We start from the raw sequence: 26210 nt of genomic DNA, 5'->3' as shown, positions 1-26210 counted from the left end.
CAATCGCAACAGATAGACAGTACAAAGCAATACAGGTAACAAACAACCTGACTATGCTAACAGGAATGATAGAGCACTCCCAAGGAACTACTCTAAGATAGCAAGATTAGCAAACAGTAAGCAAAGGGCTGAGACTCCAGGTAAATTAGCAGGAACAAACCATCATGACCAGCAAGGAATTCTGGGAGGAAATGGTTTTTATACTGCAAGCCATCGGAGGAAGCAGCAAAGCAATATGCATGACAAGTGGATGCAAATTCCTCCCCAGAACAGCAACTCTGCAGCTTGCAGAGTGGAGACAGGTCTCTTTTCCAGGGACCTTCAGCACTCAGACCTAACAAATGGTCAAAAAGCTGTCTGCCTGTGCAGACAGCAGAGCAGATCATTACAGTACCCCCCCCCCCCCCTCTAGTGACGGCTTCCAGATGTCCCTCAAAACTGATATTTTCAACAAAACAGACTGACTGAACACTCATGAAGGTCGGGTCAGCCCAACAAGGCCCAATTCCAGAGTCCTCCCGAAACCGAACTCATCGGAAGCAGAAGCCACCGAAACATGCCCATCAGTACTACAAGCCTCAGCATAACACCCATCAGAACTGCGAGTGCCAGAGAAGAACCCATCGAAACTCTTCGAGCAATACCCACCACCTTCCAGGGACCGTCCAAAAATACCAAACCTCCCACAATACCTATTCGAAGTGTCCCTATCAAGACAGAAGCCACTGTTGATCCCATCCAGGGTACCAAAAAAATTTTCTCCCAGAATCTCCCAGAACACTTTGAAGCTCCGTAGAGATCCCAAAAGGCCAGAATGCTCATTAGGCTCACATGGAGAACTATCAAGAACCCCTATGGAACCCATGACAATTCCGGATTCAGGATTACCAGGACAAGCATCAAGATCCGGGCTTTCAGGGACCACTTCTGGGCATGCAGGCAGGCAGGCACTATCAGAACTATCAGTGTCTCCACCAAGGAAGCATCTGAGCATGCTGGTAACCGAGACACACTTGGACATTCTGGCTCACAGAGCGCATCGGGGTACACTAGCACAAGAGAAACCTCAGGACATGTCGAGGAACTGCAAACATCAGAGTCCGTCACGACAAGACCAAAACCAGGACTGGGCAGAAGATCATCATGAGTAGTGGTCACAAGTACTGGTCTTTCAAAAGAAGACTTGGACTCAGACTCAGAAGTCTCTGTGACTGTAATTGTATCTACCAAAAACTCATCATTGACTACGCATGACTGAAGCCCCACAAGAGCTGCAAAGGTAGTCAGCACAACAGCAATACCCACCGAAGTGGGCAATACCCCAGAAAGACCTGGGGGGCAGGAGGCATCTCCTAAAAGTTCTGCACCCTTTGGGAGGAACCTGGAGACCTCCAAAACATCAAACAAAACCTCAGGAGCATCATTTCCCAAGTTTTCCGACAAAGTCATCGAGGATTCTGAACTATCCATGTTACAGGGCAAAACATCAAATACATCTTGCGGACAGGGCAAATGTCCCAGGGATGGTTCTACAATATGCTGAGACTGAATTTCATCTTCAAGAACAGGATGCACAGGAATATCTACTGGAACAAACACTGACTACCTGTCTCTAGTTTCACTGCACGCACGCAGAATCCTGCATAGCAGTCAAACTAGACTGCAATTCCAAACTGGCAGAAGGACAGGTGAGAGTGGTTGCAATACCTGAACGATCCTCTAGGTTTACTGCAGGAGATTTTATGCAAGGCAACATTGACTCATCCAGAGTACAGGGTGGAGAGTCCGTACTTTCTTCAGAGCAAGAAAGGGACTCACAAATGTCAGTGCGAGTGGACATCATTGTTTCATACATGATACAGGGTGGACTCACAGAAATATTCTCTGGGCTAGGCAAATATCCTTCAGAATCAGAGTGAGACATAGATTTATTTGCAGACGAAGTTGCGACAACAACATGAGGAACTTTATTAGTCATGTTAACATTACTCTTGAGGTTGCATAGTTTAGGAATTTTCCCCAGAGCAGGATCATAGATGGAAGATGTTAAAGAATCACTGGGAGAAAAAAAATCTGTTTTTAAATGACAAGGGATCCCACACATTTTTGACAAAACTGACACATTCATGTTGATCATAATCTGCAGGAACACCTGAGAAACAGACATTAGATCGCACAGTGTTTAAACTCACTTGCTTTACCCCAGAAAGGCAGGAACAATCATCCGATAATGGTGTCTCTTTATTGGAGTCAATTGGTTAGTGTGTGTGCAATTCATCCAAAATCGTCTGCCACACACAAATCACCGGATCCACAAAACACTCGTCACACACATCAGATTCAATCAAAGTGTACACAGAATCAACACAAGCATTAAGAATCTCTTCGCTTTCTGCGATGTAAAAATCGCAAAACGCCTTCCAATCAATCTCGAGCTCCTCAATCAAAGCCCCAATCTCCCACGGAGCAAATGGAGGCTCAAACAACCCTGTATCAAGGTAACACTCTTACGGGTTGGGATCAGGAACATGCATAGATTTTCTTACTCCTTTAATATACTGAATGGTTTTGCATGGAAGCGATAGAACAGCTGACTGATTAGCAGATACATACTCATCAAGAATGGGTGGTAAACAAGGCAGTTTAAACCAGTGGGAAAAAAATCAATGTAAGAAACTGATAAGGATTATCATTCCAGGAATTGCTTTTCAAAATCTCATAAGCCCACAAAAACAGATCTCCTTGCAATAGAGTATAAGCTAATTGGAGAGCCGACGTGGACGGATCAGTAATTTGAAAGGTAGGATTCAGAAAAAATCTTACACATTCAGAAAGGAAGTCCTCTTTGGTTTTAGAGTCTAGTCTTTTAAAGCTCTTAAAGGTATAAGAACCATATTCAACAAAAACGTACAAATCGGAAATTCCCTCTACACTGGGAATTTCGGTTTGGCTGGTCATACTGTAACGATTGGGAAATTATTTCCGTGGTCAGCACACAAGATGCGCGCTGACACTGTGGAAATCCTCCACAAGCGTATAAAATAACAGAACCCAGCTATGGTGCTATGCACCTGTAGAGGAAAATTCCCAACGACAGATGGAGCTGTGGAGTGCAGAGGAATTGTATGAGGTGAAGCAATATAGGGCAAGATAGCCCTTGGAGAGAGAGAGAGAGCACAGAGACAGAATGTATGTGTGTCCACCAATCTAGTCGCCACCCGGTGATGGTGAACACACAACAACGAAAACCAAGTGGGAACGCAATCTCAAGAATGGCGATTGCTAATAGCGACACCAGACTGAGTAATACAGAGCAAAGGAACAGAATAAAGACAGAACTGATAACAAACAGTAATCCAACACACAGGAGCAGACATGACTAACTACACGCGGTCACCACACGTTAAGCGCAATAGCGACAAAGCGCGTGCGCGGCACGGTCGCCACACGAGAAGCGCAATAACGACAAAGCGTACCAACCCTGGCTAACCACAGAAGCACGAAAACAAAAGAGAACGTGAACGCTTGCTAAACGGTTACCACACTGAGACGACAGCAAGCGTTCGTTCCAGACAGACAGACAGATGGAGCAGCCAGTAGCAACCACTGCTCTGGCTACACTCCCAGACAGAGTACAGAAGGAACCACCGCCTCTACCGCTAGGGCGAATGCGATCCCAACAGACAGAATGATCTCTAGTCGACCGCCGCTGGCGACAAGACAATCGCAACAGATAGACAGTACAAAGCAATACAGGTAACAAACAACCTGACTATGCTAACAGGAATGATAGGGCACTCCCAAGGAACTACTCTAAGATAGCAAGATTAGCAAACAGTAAGCAAAGGGCTGAGACTCCAGGTAAATTAGCAGGAACAAACCATCATGACCAGCAAGGAATTCTGGGAGGAAATGGTTTTTATACTGCAAGCCATCGGAGGAAGCAGCAAAGCAATTTGCATGACAAGTGGATGCAAATTCCTCCCCAGAACAGCAACTCTGCAGCTTGCAGAGTGGAGACAGGTTTCTTTTCCAGGGACCTGCAGTACTCAGACCTTACAAATGGTCAAAAAGCTGTCTGCCTGTGCAGACAGCAGAGCAGATCATTACACATACATTGTATTTGAGATTGTGTTTAGTCTAGTTGCTCTGATAGATATATATTCAGTGTGTAACGTTTGCGGAATCATTTTCGCGGTCAGCACACAAGATGCGCACTGACACAACGAAAACCTTCCACAAGCGTATAATTAAGTGAACCCAGGCAATGCACCAGCAGAGGGCAATTCCCACCGGCAGATGGTGCTGTGGAGTGCAGACGAGCACAGCTTCTGCACAGCCACAAATGCCAGATGAGAATTGTACAGATCTAAGACAATGCGGGGCTGAACAGCCCTTAAAGAGAAAGAGCACAGATACAGGAAGAATGTGTGTTCACCAATCTAGTCGCGACCCTGCGACGGTGAACACACATCAGCAGAAACAAAAGCAAAAATGCGATCGCGAGAAAGGCGATCGCCAGAAGTGACACCAGACAGATCAGAACAGAACACGAGGGGAGCAAAGGCACTGCAAACAACAATGAGAAAACAACGAAAACAACAAACGCTAACTAAATGCGAACACCGCACTCATTCGCAACAGCGAACGTGTTTACAGCGCGATCTCCGAACGTTAAGCGCAACAGAGACAAGCACGCCTAACTAACCACCGACAGACAAACACGAAACAGAGAACGTGAGCGCTTGCTTAACGGTTACCTCACCGAGCCTACAGCAAGCGTTCGTATCAGACAAAACAGACAAACGGAAAATAGGAATAAGAGAGGAGAGATCCACTGCTCTTTCCGTCAGAGCGAGTGTGATCCGGGTTCAGGAACAGGCTAGTGAAGATCCACTGCTCTTTTCGCCAGAGCGAGTGCGATCCGAGTACAGAACCAGGAACACAGATCAGAAGGATCCATAGCTGCTACTGCCAGGGGCTAGTGAAATCCAAGCAAGAGAGGCAGATGAGATAGCTGGTAGCAACCGCTGCTCCAGCTATACTCCAAGAAAGCAGATCAGAAGGATCCACAGCCGCTACTGCTAGGGGCTAGTGCAATCCAAGCAAGACAGATGAACAGAAGGGGCTACCAGTAGCAACCGCTGCTCTGGTTAGCACCCCCAGACAGACAGAATGATTTCCTGACGACCACCGTTGGCGACAGGACAATCGCAACAGAGAGGCAATACAGACAAAACAGATAACAATCTAACTGCACTAGGGAAACTGCCTAGTGCAGTCCCAAGAATTACTCTAAGATAACTTTGACAAGAAATAGCATGGCTGACACTCTAGGAGTGTTTCAACAAACCCTGAAGGGTGACCAGCAAAGGACTCTGGGAAAACATAGCTTTTTATACTGCCAGCCTACAAAGGAGGCAGCTAGGTGATTTGCATAACCAATGTATGCAAATTCCTCAGCAGCAGAGCAGATCAGAAACTTGCAAAGGAAAGACAGGTCTCTCTTCCAGAGACCTGCAGCCCACAGACTAGAGGAATGGTCAAACAGCTGACTGCCTGTGCAGCCAGCTTAGCAGATCATTACACAGTGTTTGTGATATATATCTATCCTTTAGACTAGTGATATTATTGTATTGATAGTGTGTGTATGACTTTTGCTACTCCCTGACTACGTCTTTGTCTCAACCCATTGTACCTTAGCCATCTGACTACCTGTGTATGATACCTAGCCTGTTAAACGACCAAGCCTCTGTCTTGACGCATTGTACCTTAGCCATCTGACTACTCGTGTATGACCCTAGCTTTGTTGGACTACGTATAATACTGACTACTGTGCACACGCATACTACCAAGCCTGATAGCAGCAAAATTTGGTGTGGTATACAAGAAACTTAATGACGTGTTAAGCCATATACTTGAAAATTGCCTAGATGTATAAATACAGTTTTGCTGTGTCCGCATACAGCTGCCACTGTTTCACCATTGTTTCACTATGCCCCAATGATGCATGCTGTTTTTACTTTGATGATGCAGTGTGATGGTCAGGGAATACTGGCACATTCACATGAATGGAGATTTTCCACCAGAGGGTTTTTGTGGCTTTGATGGGAAAACCTTTATATAAACCAGGCCTTTCTGCAATACACTTCCTTCCATCCATTTGTCACTGAATGCACAGTAAGATTCAGCAAGGCTCTTCCTCACTTCCCTGGGCAGCATGGTGTCATAGCACTCTCGCAGGGTGCTATCTGCAAGGAGTTTGTATGTTCTTCCCATGTCTGCGTCGGTTTCCTCTGGGCACTTCGGTTTCATCCCACATCCTAAAAACATACAGATAAGTTAATTGGTTTCCCACAATAATTGTCTGCAGACTACAATTAGCATATCACTATGGCAGGGATTAGATTGTGAGGCCCTGTGAGGGACAGTTAGTAACAAGACAATATAAACTCTGTAAAGAGCTGTGGAAGATGTTGGTGCAATATAAATTATATTAATATTAATACTACTCTGTGACTGTATGTCAAGGAATAAAACCTATGTGATACACAGCCCACTCACATGGTTGTTTATTTAAACCTACAGAAGAATTTGCATTATCACAATTGGGTAACATCTGTCATCAGAGTTTATTGACCATCCTCTGTTCAAGCAGAGATCTGTTTGCTTTTTATTCCACTTGCTTTTTCCTGGAGTTCAGAGGTCCACAGCCTACTGAGCATTGCCAGCAGTCCGACCAGGACATCAGCGGCAGCAATGAGGCACCTACCCGTCCTGCTACTCTGCTTGTATTCCTGCTCGGGTTCTGCGGTTCCAGCCATTGATGCAGATTGTGATGACCAGAATATATTTAACTCGGTAGATGTGGCACTGAAGTCATATAATGAAAAGAAAGAAGGTGGAAACTTATTTATTCTGTACAGGATCACAGATGCAAAGCTAAAGGTCAGTAGATATGATGTTTGTTTTTGGACAAACAGACTGAAGTTCATTTACAGTCTAAACCCTCATTTTTGGAGGGGAGCATAGGTATAAGTTGTAAAGTTGTAAGTTTGTAAGGTTATTATTGTTGTCTGTGCTTCTTCTGGGGCAAACTTTGTGTTTAAAGGGAATCCGAGCTGAGGTGAGAGGGATATGATGACTGCCATATTTTTTTTCTTGTAAACAATGCCAGTTGCCTGGCAGCCCTGTTGATCTTCTGGCATAAGTAGTGTCTGAGTCAAAACTCTGGAATAAGCATATGGCTAATACAGTAAAAGCTGAGTCACAGTACCTGATATGCTGCCTGCATGTTTGGGGTCTATGGCTAAAAGTATTAGAACACAGAATCAGGAGGACTGCCAGGGAACTGGTATTGTTTAAAAGGATATAAATATGGCAGCATTCCTTATCCCTCTCACCTTGGGTTCCCTTTAAGTGATGCATTGGAATTTATTCTGAGATCTGAACTTCTTCCCTACTCAAATAAGAAAAGGTTTTCACACCACTTGTGTTCTTTCAGTAATATTTACTGGCACATTCTGTCCCATTAATTCCTGTTATTGGAATATCAAGGTATAATTTTTTTTTAAGGATTCACAGGCTACATTAAATACCTGCCAAAGGTTTAAATCCATTCCCAGGAGCGTAGCTAGGGCTTTCAGTACCCGGGGCCAAAGACAGTTTTTGCACACACACACCCTGGACAAAATGGGCATGGCCATGCAGCAGAATGTGGTCATGGGTGGAGTCAAATCTACAAATGCTGTTTAGATAGCCAAATGTGCACCCTTTCCCCAATCAGATAGCCATATGTGGCCCCCAATAGATAGCCAGATGTGCCCCTTTTTTATCACTTCTGCACTCCTCTGCAGAGGGAGGGAGAGAAGCAGGGGCACTTCGGGTAGACCGCCTCTCACACACGTGGGGTGCAGTGTGCTGCTGAGCTTCCTCACAGTGCTGCACCCAGGGACATATACCCCCCCTCCCCATAGCTACGCCTCTGTCCATCACTCATTGCCAACAGCTAAAATATCAGTTATTATGAAAAATGTCTGAATTTGCTATTAATGTAAGCAAAACGTAAAATAGTAAGAGTAAAGAGTAAAATATTTTAAAAATTGTTTAAAAGGGAGGAAGTAGTGGACTTACCTCCAGGTAGTCAGACACTCAATGTCTAATTCCAAAAGCAATATCCGCTTCCTCAGGTAAAATAAGTGGAGCATCTATTTGTCCAAGCAATTTAAGCCTAGCGCTTCCGGATTAGTGGATGCTCCTCTTATTTTGCCTGAGGAAGCAGGTATGCCCTGCAAAAGTTGAGTTGTTATTGTTGCTTTTTTCTTATTGAATAAAGAACTGCTTTTGAAACTAGACATTGAGTGTCCAACTACCTGGAGGTAAGTCTATAATTTTAAACAATTTTTAACACATTTTACTCTATCTTGGCACCTCTGTTTCGTTTAGGTTACTATCTGTAATGAATAGCGTAGATGCCGCCGCGCGGTCTGGCGGCGGGGCGGCTGTCTCTCGCGTTCAGACCGGTGGTTTCCGCACAGCGACATGTGTCTGGTTTGCCTGGGCCTTCTAGTGCACCCAGATGGAGAGCTACGCGCGCCCGCGCCAGAAGACAGGACCTTTATGCCAGCAGGAGAGGTATCAGCTGATCAGGACGATCAGCTGATCCCAGCGGAACTCCGGATTGGCTGAGTGGCTGGGGGCGGCGCTGCGGAGCGCTATAGTATATATAGATCTTGCTTGTCAGTTGCTGGTTGTCTGCCGTTGCGAATACTTACGTGTGAGCACTCAGACCTCAGTCAGATCCTACAGTGTGTTAGAATCAGTTGGAACTGGGAATTCACACTTAGCCAGATTCCGCTCTTGATGTTTACTTTGTCATTACTGTGTTATACTTTAGATCAGTTCCAGGGTGTTGAGACCAAGGACCTCACACCCAAGCATAGGATTACTGTGTTATTACTGTGTTATACTTTAGACCAGTTCCAGGGTGTTGAGACCAAGGACCTCACACCCAAGCATAGGATTACTGTGTCATTACTGTGTTATACTTTAGACCAGTTCCAGGGTGTTGAGACCAAGGACCTCTCACCCAAGCATAGGATACTGTGTTATTCTTTAGACTAGTTCCCGGGTGTCGAGACCAAGGACCTCACACCTCAGACTAGGATTGTGCTTGATATCTGTTATGACCTCTGGCTCTGTTGACCTCTCTCTCGCTTTCTGATTCGGTACCTCTGCCTATCTGTCTACCAGTTGTCAACCTTGCCTGTACCCGGTTACCGAATCAGCCTTCTGTCTCTGTACCTTATCTGCTCATGTGTTGCCGACCTGGCCTGTCTGACCCTTCTGGCTGTCACTCATCCCTCGAGTGATCAGTCTGTCTGTACTACCCGTGACACTAATCCACCAGGTGTCAGTTAGCTGCAAGGACCTCCTGCTGCTCAGAGAGTCCTTCCTGCAGTTCAGCCAGTGGCCTCTACCCCATAGGAGTCCACTGGCTGCAGTACAGTCTGATTCCCAATCCATCTGGGAATCCTTGGCTGCAGTACAGCCTGATTTCCAGTCCATCAGGGAATCACTGGCTGCAAGATTATCTCTATCTCCTCCTCTTAAAGAGATAGTCTCTGCACAGCCAGAGGCCACCTGCTCCTCAGCTGGTCACTTGCTGCAGTAGTATCTGTGTCTCTCGCTCCACGGGAGATAGCCTACAGTTGCACCAAGCACTTACACTTCATTAGGTGTCCAGAGGTTAGTCATACTTGTATTATTGGTGATTCTGCAGATCATCCATAATCGGGTATACATCTGTATTGTTGGTGATACTGCAGATCATCAAAAATCAGATACTCTCTGTTTGCTGACACCAATCGTTACACTATCCTTGCCCCCCCCCCCTCCCCCCCCGTGGAGGAGTGCATCCCTGATTAATCTCCAGCTCCACAGAGTGACTTTGTATCCTGAATGGGGACAGGGTTGTGATCCCCTTCTGTCTATTCAGTAGTTGCCTTGTGGTAACGACACTTGTGAGTATTACTCTTGCGCAAACCACTTAATTGTTATTTTGACCATAGCATACTACACTGTTTTGGGCTCTCTGTCGCCTCTCCCCTTATTTTGTGAAATTTGCTGTTTTAAGACCACTGATTTTCAAACTTACCAATGTTCTTAAAGGAAACCTGAAGTGAGAGGGGTATGGAGGCTGCCGTATTTATTTCCTTTTAAACAATACTAATTGCCTGGCAGTCCTGCTGATCATTCTGGCATCAGTAGTGTCTGAATCACACACCTGAAACAAGCATGCAGCCAATCTTGTCAGATTTTTGTCAGAAACATCTGACTGCATGCTTGGAAAAAGTTCACAGTCCACTCCTGCACAGGCATAACATTAGCCACCATGACCCTTATGATTGTGGGGAAACTGGGGGCTGCAGGGGGTGCTCCTCCTCCCTCTCCCCGCCCACCATGCAGAGTTGTGCAGAGGGCAGTGTAATATTTACCTGCTCCATCGCTGCGGGTCTCCTCCATGCTTCACACCGCACGCTCTCTGCTGTCATTTCCTGGCCCCCGATCATGTGACCGATGCAAGTCACATGATCAGGAGCCAGAGGATGGCAGCACAGAGTGAGCGATCCATTAGACCGATTTCAGGCAGAAATCGATAAAGAAAATCAACCGGTCGACCATGGTGCAGCACCGATTCTATTCCAATAAGAGATATAAAATGATATAGTTGAAAGGTTGACCGGCCACAGTATCGAGCAATGTATGGGAACCCTTCACTTACAGTATAATTATGTAACGTGTAATCATATGTGTCTCACTTGTTTGGCAGCAAAGATTTTTTAACTCTAATCACTCAATCTATTAAGTGGGGGGAGGGCAGACAGTTATATTTTTGAAATCTGTTGTTCTGAATTGCAGATTTAACCTCTTTATGACAATCTCCCCAGATTCAATGCATGACAATGAACGTTGTTAAAAAAAAATATGTTGTTAAAATGGTATTAAAGTCAAGCTACTAACTCACCCAAATCTCATATGCTGCACAGCATGAAAACACAAGACTTTCACCATTCCAAACATATCTGATTTTCTAATGTCTTTTCTTCATTATCAGGTAGAAAATGGTAGTGTGACACATCATTCTGTGAATTATGACATACGGGAAAGTATATGTCCTGCGAAGGGAGTTGCATCTTGGAAAGAATGTGACTTCAAATCAGGAGATGCTGTAAGTCCATGTGAATTTACTGGTTTATTTCCATAAGACAAGAAGGGCCTTAGTCTGCCCCTATTTAATTCTTTCAGCTATACGCAAGATGTTTTTATATTTGTGATATCATTCTGTCTTCTGGTATATTGTGTGTTCAGGTCTCATCCAGCCAAAACATCTTCCAAGCTTTTCATGTAATGAGAATGGATATAAACTACTGGTGGGCATTTCTATAGTCTATGCCACCCAGGGCCGGCCTTAGGTTTCACAGCGCCCTGAGCGAAACCTGGTTTTTGTGCCCCCCCCCCCCCCCTTTCATCCTCTTCCCACGTGCATATACACGGCCCATATGCAATTCCCCTTTTCTCCTGAGATATCTCCTAGAACAGTGGTTCCCAACCAGGGGCGTAACCAGAAATCACTGGGCCCCCCTGCGAATATTTGGATGGGGCCCCCCCCCCATAGGTGCCAAATAATCGTAATGGGGCAGCGTTTCACTGTAAATTAATTGTAAAGTGGGCAGCATTTTACCAGACAATCGTAATGTGGGCCAGAAAATCATAATGTGGGCAGAGTTCACCAGAAAATCATAATGTGGGCAGAGTTCACCAGAAAATCGTAACGTGAGCAGCAGTCACCAGAAAATTGTAACGTGGACAGCATTCACCAGACAATCGTAATGTGGGCAGCGTTCACCAGAATATCGTAATGTGGGACAGAAAATCGTAATGTGGGCAGAGTTCATCAGAAAATCGCAATGTGGGCAGCAGTCACCAGAAAATCGCCATGTGGGCAGCAGTCACCAGAAAATCGCAATGTGGGCATCAGTCACCAGAAAATCCTAATGTGGGCAGCAGTCACCAGAAAATCGCAATGTGGGCAGCAGTCACCAGAAAATCCTAATGTGGGCAGCATACACCAGAAAATCGTAATGTGGGCAGCAGACACCAGAAAATCGCAATGTGGGCAGCAGACACCTGAAAATCGTAATGTGGGCAGCAGACACCTGAAAATCGTAATGTGGGCAGCAGACACCTGAAAATCGTAATGTGGGCAGCAGACACCAGAAAATCGTAATGTGGGCAGCAGGCACCTGAAAATCGTAATGTGGGCAGCAGACACCTGAAAATCGCAATGTGGGCAGCAGACACCTGAAAATCGTAATGTGGGCAGCAGACACCTGAAAATCGTAATGTGGGCAGCAGACACCAGAAAATCGTAATGTGGGCAGCAGACACCAGAAAATCGTAATGTGGGCAGCAGACACCTGAAAATCGTAATGTGGGCAGCAGACACCAGAAAATCGTAATGTGGGCAGCAGGCACCTGAAAATCGTAATGTGGGCAGCAGGCACCTGAAAATCGTAATGTGGGCAGCAGTCACCAGAAAATCGTAATGTGGGCAGCAGACACCTGAAAATCGTAATGTGGGCAGCAGGCACCTGAAAATCACAATGTGGGCAGCAGACACCTGAAAATCGTAATGTGGGCAGCAGACACCTGAAAATCCCCCTCTAGCTAGTCAATGTGTGTGGGCAGCGGGCAGCGGGCAGCAGCGGGATACATACCCGGAAGTGACGTCAGCCGCTAGAGCGAGAAGGCGGCGATGGAACGCAAGGAAGAAGGTATGTATCCCGCCGCCGCTGCCCGCTGCCCACACACATTGACTAGCTGGAGGGGAGCGCAGAGGGGAGAGCCCCGAGGTGAGGGAGAGGGGGGAACTTCCCCTCTCCCCGCCGACTGTGGGCAAGGCTTTCCCCTCATGCTGCCACCCCTCCAGCCCCCAAAAAACGGCCCCGAGCGGGCCCCAGGGGGGGGCCGGGCCCCCCCGCAGGCGCAGGCGCTGCAGGGCCTATTGCTACGCCCCTGTTCCCAACCTTTTTGACGTTGTGACACATCACACCAAATGCTCAGATCTCTGTGTCACGTATGTATAATAGAAAAAATACTATTGACCACGAATGGATGGAAAGAGTGCATTATCCTGAATACACTTAAAAATGAAGGCTAGAACCTTTCAGGAATATTAATAAAAACAATCAGTGGGACAGTTAGCCGCCCCTCCCCCCATTTAGAATGATAGCACAGCACTGACAATTTGCGTCATGCGTTATAGCCCCAGTGCGCCCCCCCAAAACGCCCTCAGACTCAGTATAGGTAGGTAGTCAGGTATAGGTGCCCCCAGTATAGGATCTCATGTGTAGGTGCCCTCAATATAGGTTGCCAAGCATAGGTGCCCCCTGTATGGGAATTCAGTTGAAGGTCTCCATCCCCCCCATAGGTAGCCAGGCGTAGGTGCCTCCAGTATAGGTAGCCAGGTGTTGGAGCCCTCAGTATAGGTAGCCAGGTGTTGGAGCCCTCAGTAAAGGTAGACAGGTGTTGGAGCCCTCAGTAAAGCTATAGGTGCCCTCAGTATAGGAAATCAGGTGTAGGTGCCCTCAGTATAGGTAACCAGCTATAGGCGCCCCCTTGGAAGCTGGCGCCCTGAGCGACCGCTCCGGTCGCTCATATCAAAGGCCGGCTATGATGCCACCATTAGAGAAATCAAGTATGCATCTCCAAAGGAGACAGGCAGGGCCAGATTTCAGGAAAGGCCACAAAAGCCCAGGCCTTGGGTGGTAGCTGGCCAAGGGGCGGCTGGACATGGAAGAGGGATTGGTGCATATGGAAGTTGCACATAAGGAGCAACATACTGAAATAGGGAGCTGCTGCCCAAGGGATCTGTATGTAACTGAAGGGGGCTACTGTGCATGAAGGCTAAATGTTGGAAGCACAAGGATTAGGAGGGGATGCTGCTGCACATGGAGGAGGAGCCTCAGGAAAGTTGACCTAGGGGGTGGAAAAGTATAAATCTGGCTTTGAACTTCAATAAAACTAGACCGGGGTTCTTATTCTCATCATAACTTAAAAAAGGGAGTATTTTATTTTTAGCTTTCCTGTCTCTGGGAAACAGGACACTACAGAAAGCTGAATTATCACAAATACCTTCTTTTTTAAAGGACAACTGAAGTGGGAAGAATATGGAGGCTGCCATATTTATTTTTTTTAAAACAATACCAGTTGCCTGGCAGCCCACCTGCTCTATTCGGCTGCAGTAGTGTCTGAATAACACCAGAAACAAGCATGCAGCTAATTTTGTCAGATATCACAATAATGTCTGAAAGCCTCATCTGCAAATGATTGTTCTGGGTCTATGGCTAAGAGTATTAGAGGCAGAGGATCAGCAGGATAGCCAGGCAACTGGTAGTGCTTAAAAGAAAATAAATATGGCAGCCTCCATATCCCTCTTGCTACAGTTGTCCTTCAAGAGGGGAAAATTACATTCAGCAGCAGCATAGACAGCAGCAGAAAGAGATATAGGTTTTAATCTTCCCCCATTTTAACATAAACAAAACAAAGTGTTGTAGCCAGAGTTTCACTTCAAAATTATTGGTAGCAGCAGTACTAATAGCAGCTGTAGACATACAATGAAATTCTTTAAAAAGAAGGTACTTAAAGCGGATCCAAGATGATAAACTGACTATAAAAAGTAACTTGTCTATATATCTTATCTAAAGTTTAGATAGTTTACACAACAAATCTAGCTGCAAACAGCATATGATTATTTATTCCTGTGATACATTGAGGGCAGCCATGTTCTGTTTGTCACATTACACACAGGCAAGCTGCTCTGCATCTCCAGCCCTCAGCCAACTTCACTCCCCTAGTATATTAGACTGAACTACTAAACTCAGTGGCTCAATCCTGGACTAGGAGAGCTGGTGCCGGTGCACTCCTCCACGCAGGTACACCACCCCTGCTCCACACAGTGATACTTAAATTCGATAGAAGGAGGCACTCCACAGGCTTGAACTTGCGTTCAGTTTATTTGCATGCCGATACACTACGTGTATCGACATGCAATAAACTAAACGCAAGTTCAAGCCTGTGGAGTGCCTCCTTCTATCGAATTTAAACTTCACTCCCCTCTCCTCCTCCCTCCTCCCTTCTGCCACAGAAATCTCTGGCTAGTAACAACCTCCTCCTCCTGCCCAGACTGAGCTCCCATAAGCCCTTGCTACATGGATCTGAGAGTGCCAAGGCACTGGAGAAGCTGTGGCTTGTTTAGTTTATAGGGAATTAGAGTATTAAAACAACAACAAAAAGTATTTGGCTTGAGGAATGCCCTATAAACTATATGAAGGGAACACAATTGTGCAATGAGTAAAAGTTTATCTCGCATCCGCTTTAAAGAGAAACTGTAGTGAAAATAATGTAATGAATAAAATAGCTTATTTTTTTTACAATATTCATTTATAGCTAATCAGTTTAGGGCTGGGCTAAACATCACTAGGAGGGCAGGGCTACATTCCATGTACAGCAATACAGTAAAACCCTTGTTATCCGGAACTCAACCTCATCCCGGGGGGGGGGGGGGGGGGGGGTTAGGTGTTAGGTTTATTTTCATCTGGTTGTTTAAACAAACCTCAGATATACACGTGGCGGATACTGGAGGTCTAACTGTATATGGATATTGGAAGTGTTTTCTAATGCTAAAACCAGTAAAATCAATATAAAAGTGGGTATCCTGAACCATTTACTGCATTCTACTGGAGGATCCATTCTACCTCTTTAAATGTGAAAAGCAAGGCAATGACCTTACCTTCAACTCTAGTATTTTCATAAAAACCCTTACCAGCAGTGTCCTTACAAACATTCCTCCACAAGGACATAGGTGGGAGGACATACTAAGCACAGAAAATGGATTTTGAAATTGCCCTGTGGCCTCACTAACCAAATTGTGTACACACAAAAAAATATTTCCTGCTTTGGGTTAATAGCTGCTACTGAGATTGCTGGGAACTTAATTAACATTGCTGTCAGGAAGGATATTTGAGGAAACTATGCTGTGCAGGTAATTGGCACAAACAAGTAAAGGTGGCCATACATCAGGTGAGTTGGTTCGATTATTTTAATTGAATCGGATAAAAATCAATGCCGCCAAGTGCATGGCAGATCGACGATGTGACCAATTTCGGGGCGAAATTGGTCGCGTTAATCGAACATGCTGCAAGATGTCGGGCCATCGTGGCTGGTCAGATGTGCGGCGGTAACAGTGAACAATATCCGGACATGCGATGGATGTGACGAAAACCTTGATGCTGTCCCCCCTATTGTTCAATGCCCCCCCCCCCCCGATGCCTAGTGCACGCGCCCATGTTAGGCCCCGTTCACACTTGCGGTTCGAGTCCGCAAGTGTCCGGGGGTCCGGGGGCTGCAAAGAGACCGTACGGGTCTCTGCGGTGGCCACAAGTTGCCACAAGTTGCGGATCCGGAATGTATCAGTTCCGGCTACAATAAAGTAGCCGGAACTAGATACATTGCAGTGCCAGAAAGGCACCGCAAGCATAGGGGATACCGGCGTGTAGTCCGGGCTCCCCAAGTGGCATAGGACCGGTGCTGGAAGCATCCGGTCCTACAGCCAGTGTGATGAGAAACATCCGTTTCTCATTGCACGCCATGGCCGCATGTTCGGGTCAGGATCCGGCCTGGGTCCGCAGCCGCACGGGGACGGACGGCAAAGATGGAGCAAGTTGGAAAAAAGCCGGATCGTCCCGGAGCTGCGTTCCCGGATCGGATCCGGACGGTCGCACGAGTGTGAATGGATACATTGATTAACAATGTATCCATTCACCATCCTCTATGTACGGAGCGTTCCGGGGAAGCTGGACCTGGAACGCTAATGTGAACCGGGCCTTACTCCTACGTGGAGCACATGTTTGGATGGAGGAGCCCGGAGGCAGCGGTAGACGTGGACAGGTAATTTTTAGTGCACTGGACATCGGGAAGGTACATTGAATATTAGGGGGTACAGCATCGGCAGGCGAGGTGGCAGATGAAATTGATCGGGAATTGGCCTGTGGTGTATGGGCAGGCAACAGATCTCTCTCTGATCAGATTAAATCAGAGAGAGTTCTTTTTCGTGGTCGATCTGCCCATACATCATCTGAAGTATGAGCACCTTTAGACTGTATACTTAGCCTGGCTGATTATTTGTCCCTAAAACCTATGGATCCTTGCTTCATAACTTTCTCTTAGGCCTAAAAGCCACTAGAACGAGTTTTTTTGTTTCAGCGTTTAGGGAAGGATTTTAATCACTAGCGATTTGCCTAAATGCTCTGCTAATGTACATGGATGGGTCAGATTCCACTAGACCGATTGTGACTAAGAAAATCGCAATTGCAGGACATGCAGCATTTTAGGAGCATTTCCATTCTATCACTCCCAAAACGCCTATAACAAATCGCCAGCAATTGCATTAGCTCTTTGCGCTTTCTAGTGGGTTCCAGGCCCACTAGAAAACCAGATAATGGGTCCTAATAATTGAAAACTCGCTGATACCAGCATTTTATGCATGTGAATTTAAAAAAAAATCACAAAAGTGCCTAAAACAAATATTCAATCACTTTAAAAGTGTATTTATTCCCTACAGACACGATTCAAACTGATTATAAAGTCAGGTTCCCCTTTTGTATAATTTAATCAAATTTCAAATCAAATCAGAAAAAAAAAATCAATTGCTTCTTAAATTATAGTAATTGTAATAAACTGATGATGATTTAACAGTACAGTGTAATCTTAGTGTGTGGCCAGCATAAGAACAGAGGGCACAGAGGTGGTAGCGACTTAGATGGTATAGTGGCTATGGCTAGTTTCATCTTTACAGCAAAATAAAAAACATGTTTTACTTCTAGAATCACATTTTTTTAACCTACTTATTTTCCGATTAATTAGGAAAGAGGTGAATGCTCTGCAGACATCATAGTCAACACAGAACAAAACACAAGAAACATTTTATCCCAAAACTGTGCCATTATTCCTAAAGGTATGTCCCATTCATCATAACTTTAAAATGGTCAGATCAGAAACAGGAGGGGGAAAGAGCCTAAACTAGTGTGCTTCCTTTTGGCACTGAGAGGTATAGTCAAAAGCTATATGCTGACAATTTTTTCTTTCGGGGGGGGGGGGGGGGGCGAGATTAGGTAAGGCCTATATGAGCACTGGTGACTTCATGAGGGGTAAGCCTCCTATTTTATAATTTGATTAATTTACTTATCAAGTGTCTTTTGTTTGAGAAATATATTACTGTGTGTTATTCATGTTGAAAAAAATAAACAGAAACTCCATTCTTCCAGGCAAGGATTTAAAGGTAAAAATTAATACAATTTCCACAAGCATAATCTGTAATTTCCACAAGCATAATCTGTAGCTCGCTGTCCATTAAAATGTAAGCTACACATTTTTGCTTAGCTGCTTCCAAGGTTATACATATGTTGTTTTTAATTTATGTTAGGCCACTTTCCCGGAGGTCTGCCTCACCGTGGCGCAAGTGTCCAGTATAGTATACTTTGCATGCAAACTGTAGTGGAAGCCAAAGTTCCTCTATAGTATAATAAATGTAGCATTTGTTTTGGACACAGGGCATTCATTTGCAGCCTAATAGAGGTGGTGCATGCCTGAGCGATTAACCAGCCAATTGCAGCATGTTTTTAGGGATGCGCAAACACCCCCCTTCATAATCTGTAGCTTCACAAACCTTTTTGTAATTTAATGTTACTAAAAACAGAACAGTTACCATTATTTTTTATTAATATTACTGGTGACCTTAGCCTGTTTAAAAACGGGCTAGATCTGTCTCCGCGCTCCTGCCAAGCGCATGCGCGCTCCCGCCCGTCACGCACGTGCACCCGCCGCACACCCGGTCGCCTGCTCGCACGCCCGCCTGGCTGCATCCCTCTCGTCCTCCCTGTGTGAGGCTGGGTCCGTGCTGCGCACATGCGCAGTAGCAAAAAGCACAGACCCAGCTACACTGAGACAACTGTCCCTGTTACGCAGGGACAGTTGCCTATTATTATAGAGGATTATTTATTTAACACCAACATCCAACATCTTCCATAGCACCGTATATAGTGCAAAACAAATAGCGGGTAGCATAGATACATGAATAGTTCAACACAATGTACAATCCGGACATCCAGCAACACAAGTACAAAGACATCAAAATATCAATGGGATATTTTGGAGCAATAGATTACAGGAACACTCTGTCAAAGTGATAGAATTGTCTGCATAGTTTTTGGTGCTATTGCAGTTCCGTGCAGTTGCATAGTATTTACCAATCGCACCACAATGGGACAAAAAAAACGCAGAGCAAGTGCAGAGGGAAGTCAGGTGTATTCTCAGCTGAGCACTTGCACTGGGCAATAGAAAAAGGGAGTTCCTCTGCTTGTGTCATCAGAGTTTGTTTATAAAGAGATGACTCCAGCAATGCAACACTTATATGTATGGCAATGGGAGACACGTTTAGTCTGGAAAACAGTAATATCTCAGGCACTCCCACCATAGGTCTGCTGAAACATAAATATATATTTCTGCTTCGATTATTAACTTAACTGTTTATTACAGTGTATAAATATATTGTTTATGTCTATTTTTCCTTTTTTACAAGTCTTTATCTTTTTGGCTGTATTGTATCATTTGAAAGGGCAATTTCTTAATTTAATAGGGCAAGTTATAAATATATGTGATAATAACACATACTGCATATGTATTCTAGTTGTAGAGCGTATTGTAAAAGTAGCCATTGCTCCCTGTCTTGGGTGTGTTGAACAAATAGACCCCAACAGTGCAGAGCTGCTACCATATATACAAGCTGCGATTGAAAAAGTGAATGCACTTGGAAACCACCTGTTCTACTTTCATCTGGAAAAAGTTACACAAGCTACAAGTCAGGTTAGTAGCAGTATTATTTTTTTTTTGTTTGCTTGCATGTTTCCTAATCATATTTTGTCCCTGCTTAATAATTCTTTTATTGATTGAACCTATACTCAATACTAGCCGACCCGCGGCGTAGCATACACCGCATAAGGGGGTAACAGGCAGGAAGGGGGTATTGGGCACAGCGGCGGGGAGGGGGGGCCGACCCTCTCCCTCCCTCACCTGGGTCCCCCATGTGCGCTCCCCCTCCAGCTTAAGCTCAGCAGGACCCCCCCCCCTCCCTCACCTGGGTCCCCCATGTGCGCTCCCCCTCCAGCTTAAGCTCAGCAGGACCCCCCCCCTCCCTCACCTGGGTCCCCCATGTGCGCTCCCCCTGCAGCTTAAGCTCAACAGGACCTGGGTCCCCCTTGTGGGCTCCCCATCCAGCTTAAGCTCAGCAGCAGCCGACACCGCTATTAGTAAGAGGCAACGGGCGGGGATGACTCACCTCTTCCGCGTTCCAGCGTGCGTTCCACTGTCGTAACTTCCTGCAATGCTGTCCACTGTATTTTAAGTGGACGTCATTGCAGAAAGTTACGACAGTGGAACGCAGAAGAGGTGAGTCATCCCCGCCCATTGCCTCTTACTAATAGCGGTGGCTGCTGCTGAACTTAAAGGGAAGGTCCAAGCAAAAAAAAAAATGAGTTTCACTTACCTGGGGCTTCTACCAGCCCCATGTAGCCATCCTGTGCCCTCGTAATCACTCACTGCTGCTCCAGTCCCCCGCTGGCAGCTTTCTGACCTCAGAGGTCAGGGCCGCATTGCATACATTTTTACGCATTCCAGCTAGTGCAGGAACAAAAATGTATGCGTTGCACCACTAACGCGTAAAAATGTATATGTTAATGTTCCTGCACTAGCGGGAATGCGTAAAAATGTACACAATGCGGCCCTGACCTCCGAGGTCAGAAAGCTGCCAGCGGGGGACTGGAGCAGCAGTGAGTGACTATGAGGGCACAGGATGGCTACATGGGGCTGGTAGAAGCCCCAGGTAAGTTAAACTCATTTTTTTTTTTTTCTTGGACCTTCCCTTTAAGCTAGAGGGGGAGCGCAGATGGGGGACCCAGGTGAGGGAGGGGGGTCTGACCCCCCTCCCCGCCGCTGTGCCCAATACCCCCTTCCTGCCCGCTACCCCCTCCAGCTCGGCGGCAAGTCTAGGACCGCCCCTGGGGGCAGGGCACTACGTCTTCTTCTTGCTTGGACCGGCCCCTTCTTCTTGCTTGGACCGGCCGAGGGGGCAGGGCGCTACTTCTTCTTCTTGCTTGAAGGTTGAGGCACTTACTCTATTATATATATAGATTCCTTAATTGAGTAAAAACTAACATGATTGGAATTTGATCTAACAGTTGGTAGAGCAGAGTTCATACTGTACACATGCCAAATCACACACATGCTCGTACACACGCACGCAAGCACAAACACACGCGAACGCACACACGCACACACATTGGCATTTATGTACGCTGTTACTGCACAGAGGAGTTTGGTATTAAGGCTGGAAAAAATAAGTTCTGGTAATCGCAGCGGACAATCAAGGGTTTTGAGCGCAAGCAGAAAGAGAGGGGTGGGAAAAGGGAGGGATGGGGTGTTAGTATCGGGAAGGGGGGAGGTTTTCAATTTTTTTAGGGGCACAAAAGGGTAGACAAATTTTATTTTCAGGTTATACTTTACTTTGTCAATAAGATATGGCTGGATGTTATTATTAATGATTGGTGGAAATTGTGGCAAAGTTAAAGAGTTTGTATGATTCTCACTGTGTTTAAAAAAAAGTTAAAAAAAAAAAAAGGAATTAAAAAAAAGGAAAAAAAAGAGTGGAAAACATTTAAGTGAAACAAGCATACAGCTAATTTAGTCAGATCTGACAATGTCAGAAACACCTCATCTGCAAATGCAGAGGGTCAACAGGAAAGCCAGGTAACTGGTATTTCTTAAAAGGAAATAAATATGGCAGCCTCCATATCCTTCTCGATTCAGTTGTCCTTTAGGCTACATTCACAATGCTCAGTTAGGCCTCGTCCTCATTGCGTTCCGACAGCGTGTTCGTTCGCGTTGGCAATTTCTTTAGGCATTTTTTGTTCCTTTCCTGGCACTTGGGTGGGCGATGCGTTTTTGTTAAAAGCGCTTTTTCTAAGTGCTTTTCTAGAGCGTTTTTTTAATTCACTCCCTGACACAAGTCAGGAAGTGAACTCTTTGATCCAGAAAAGAATAAATACAATTAATTTATTCTTAAAAACATGAACACAATCGCTGCACACAGCAATTTTGTGAGCGTTTTGCGTTTTTCCTATACCTTCCATTGGGGCAAGTTGCCCTAAAAATGGTCCATGCAGCGCTTATGTCAACTGACAGCCCACGGAACGCCCCAATCTGAACTACAACATAGGAAAGCATGGTGTAGCCGCTTTTAGGGAGCTTTTGAAAAAATCGTTAGCGCTTAAAAAAGTCCAAAAGCGCCTCTAAGGCTTGATTCACTAAACCGTGATAACTGATATCACGTTCGCACTCGCATTTTGCACGGGTTATGATGCGTGTAACTTTTTGCATTCACTAATGCGAATTTCTGCGTGCAAAACACAAATTTTTGCATGAAAATTTGCGTTAGCATGCGCAAAATGTTAAGCGCATTATAACACGCGCAAAACGCTAGCACAAACGTGATATCAGTTATCACGGTTTAGTGAATCAAGCTCCTAGTGTAAATGAGCCTTTACATTGCGTCATCATTGCGTCAGATCCTGCTCTGCGTTGATGCAAATATATGCGTTGACGCACGCAATGTTAGTCTATGGTAACTCTGGCATGTTTAAATATTTGCATCGAATCGCACTACGTTACAGGCAATGCACAATTATTATTATTATTATTATTATTATTAAGTATTTATATACAATGCACATCTGTTTTTAAAAAAGGCGGAGCTTTACAGTCTTAAATGTGCGAAACAAACGGTGCACATCTATGATGCAAATTTGATTGTTATGCCTCCGTTACATCGCATGCCGCCGCAACCACATTACTTGCTACTTTGCGTTGCGCTTTATCTGCGTTGTGTGCGTCTCCACCGTGAAGCTAGCCTTAGGCTGGATTCACAGTGGTCAGTTGCATAACGCATGCGTTAAAATGAGTGTGAGCTGCAATGGAGTCTGGACATAGACTTGAATGCAAAGCCTGCATGCAGCGAGTTAGAAAAACACAATCTGTTATTATTCTTTACTGTAAACAGCCCCATAGAATTGTATGGGCAGTGAGTTGATGTGCAGAATTATTCTGCAGCGCAACTGAGCACTGTGAACGTAACCTTAAAGAGGAACTCCAGTGAAAATAATGTAATAAAAAAGTGCTTCATTTTTACAATATTTATGTATAAATGATTTAGTCAGTGTTTGCCCGTTGTAAAATCTTTTAAATCCCTGATTTACATTCTGACATTTATTACATGGTGACATTTTTACTGTTGGCAGTGATGTAGCTGCTGCATGCTTTTTTAGCAATTGGAAACAGCTGTGAACAGCTATTTCCCACAATGCAGCAAGGTTCCCAGACAGGTAACTGCCAGGAGTACGTACTCAAGAGTTTCTTGTGGGAGGGGTTTCACCACAATATCAGCCATAAAGCGCCCCCTGATGGTCTGTTTGTGAAAAAGAAGAGATTTCTCATGTAAAAGGAGGTATCAGCTACTGATTGGGATAAAGTTCAATTCTTGGTCGGAGTTTCTCTTTAAGGTCCATTTCAGTTCTATTCCTGTGCAAATGAAATGCTCACTGACTTCTTCTCTATCTGATTCAGGTTGTCAGTGGATGGAACTACAATTTAAAATATAATATCAGACAGACCAATTGTTCCAAGATGTTATATAGTAAATTTATTAAAGAAGAATGCAAATTTGATCTAGATGCGGTAAGTGAATTGTCCGCCCATTAAATTGATATGCAATGTCTACATGGTTGACATGCTACATACATTTAAAGCCAACATTGTACAGTGTACTGATTCTTCCTTGTTTTGGGTGTGCTTATTATGGTAAATGTGGAAGGCAGGATTCACAGTGATCAGCTGCATGTGTGTGATCTGCATGCAGCGAGTTAGATTCACACAATCAGTTACAACGTAGTACTGAGAACAGCCCCATAGAATTGTATAGGCAGTGAGTTGACATGCAGAATTATTCTGTAACACAGCTGAGCACTGTAAACTAGGCCTCAGAGTGTGTTAGCTGGTTGAATACTATAGAAGCATCCTACTTGTTGGTCCTTCCTGAAGGACACCCTGTTTACATATCTGGTACATTAACTTTGGAATAATTTACAAAGCCACCCCAGTAAATTTCAATGTTTTAAAAAAACAAACAAACAAACAAACAAACAACACAGTTTACAATATGTTACATGGAAGGTAGAAATACAAATGCAGATGTTGACACAGCAGTATACAATGGAGGGTTCTAACTGTGTCACTCAGGCCCGGATAGTATCTAATCACCATGCTATGCATGCTCTGACTAAAGATACAAATGCATTCATTGAAGAAAAGGAACGTTGGTCGGCACTGCATGCATAAACGGTTGATTTCATTCTCAAGGTGCAATCAGCCGCATTCCAGATACTAACAAGTGCAGCAATATATAAAACTGGTGCACATACCGGTCCTGGTGCGCAGTTCAGTGGGTGGTGGGTGCATGGTCCAGCTGCCTGACAGCCGTTTCGCCGCTAGAATGCCTCAGTTGAAGCATATTGAAGCGCGAAACGGCTGTCAGGCAGCTGGACCATGCACCCACCACCCACTGAACTGCGCACCAGGGCCGGTATATGCACCAGTTGTATATCTTGCTGCACGTGTTAGTATCTAGAATGCTACTGATTGCACCTTGAGAATGAAATAAACCGTTTATACATGCAGTGCCGACCACAGATTAAAATATATCAAACAAACACAGAACATTTATATTGCACTTTTCTCCTGTCGGACTCAAAGCACCAGAGCTGCAGCCACTACGACGCGCTCTATAGGCAGTAGCAGTGTTAGGGAGACTTGCCTAAGGTCTCCTACTGAATAGGTGCTGGCTTATTAAACAGGCAGAGCCAAGATTCGAACCCAGGTCTCCTGTGTCAGAGGCAGAGCCCTTAATCATTACACTATCCAGCCACAATATATCAGACAGACTAGCTGAGGCAATGCAGAAAATGCACACGCGGAACACCTGCTCTGCCGAGTCCACTGATGTGTATCCTCCTGTCACAGCTCAGCTCTCACCCTAGCGTGCGGCGCCTCTTCCTGCACCGCAAGATTACACGACTGCAGAAAGAGATGCCAGTAATAGAGAAAGATCTGAGCAGTGAAAGGAGATCAGACATTGCTGGACTCCAGCGTGCAGGTGAGATAACAGCATAGTTTCTGGTCACACAGTACTCTGCATTGCCTCAGCTTGGGGGAGTGCAGGCACAGTGGAGGGGCACAGGCTCGGACTGAGACACCGAACCACCGATGATCCCATCGGTGGGCCCCGACTGCCCCGCCTCCTGGGGGCCCCAGAGCCAAGAGGGTGGAAGAGGGGAAATTGGGCACAGAGCGGCAGGGAGGGGGGGAAGCCTCCGGGCCCCCCCCCCCTTCCGCGCACCCCCCCTCCTCCAGAAGTGCAGCCAGCAGCGAGCAGAGAATAGCTACAGAGCTTCAGATGATGCTAGCTCCGCTCCGCATGCCGCTGCTGCCCTGCTGGTCTCTGTCTCCTGTAGTGACGCTGCCCAATCACGCTCTCGCAGTACTTCCTGCGAGAGCGTGATTGGACAGCGTCACTACAGGAGACAGAGACCAGCAGGCAGCAGCAGCGGCATGCGCGGAGCTAGTATCATCATATGAAGCTCGGTAAGCTATTTTCCGCTCGCTGCTGGCTGCACTTCTGGAGGAGGGGGGCCCCTAGGTGAGGGAGGGGGGAGGCTTCCCCGCTGATCTGTGCCCGCTGCCCCCCCCCTTCCAAGCTGGGGGACTTGCATTTTGTAGGGGTATCTGCAGCCAACCTGAATTGCATTGTATGGGGGTCTCTGCAGCCAACCTGATTGCATTGTGTGGGGGTATCTGCAGCCAACCTGATTGCATTGTGTGGGGGTATCTGCAGCCAACCTGATTGCATTGTGTGGGGGTATCTGCAGCCAACCTGATTGCATTGTGTGGGGGTATCTGCAGCCAACCTGATTGCATTGTGTGGGGGT

The 26210-nt window shown here is 45.7% G+C and overlaps 1 protein-coding gene across 2 annotated transcripts in view; it reads left to right on the top strand.

Annotated features, from left to right (window-relative positions):
- The first annotated feature begins 6699 nt into the window (after nucleotides 1-6699).
- Nucleotides 6700-26210, top strand: part of LOC137571650 (T-kininogen 2-like) — a 57364-nt gene continuing 37853 nt past the window's right edge. For both annotated transcript variants that reach the window (XR_011031400.1, XM_068281110.1), the window contains exons 1-5: nucleotides 6700-6948; nucleotides 11117-11230; nucleotides 17986-18076; nucleotides 19808-19983; nucleotides 23794-23904. Coding sequence is in view for 1 of the 2 variants with exons in the window: in XM_068281110.1 (XP_068137211.1) it covers nucleotides 6760-6948; nucleotides 11117-11230; nucleotides 17986-18076; nucleotides 19808-19983; nucleotides 23794-23904 (681 nt within the window). In the remaining variant the exon portion in view is untranslated. The remainder of the gene's footprint in view (nucleotides 6949-11116; nucleotides 11231-17985; nucleotides 18077-19807; nucleotides 19984-23793; nucleotides 23905-26210) is intronic.

This window comes from Hyperolius riggenbachi, chromosome 4 (assembly GCF_040937935.1).
Source record: "Hyperolius riggenbachi isolate aHypRig1 chromosome 4, aHypRig1.pri, whole genome shotgun sequence".
NCBI classification, from domain to species: domain Eukaryota; kingdom Metazoa; phylum Chordata; class Amphibia; order Anura; family Hyperoliidae; genus Hyperolius; species Hyperolius riggenbachi.
Note: the sequence above shows the minus strand (reverse complement) of the source record. Positions and strands in the feature narration are given on the sequence as shown.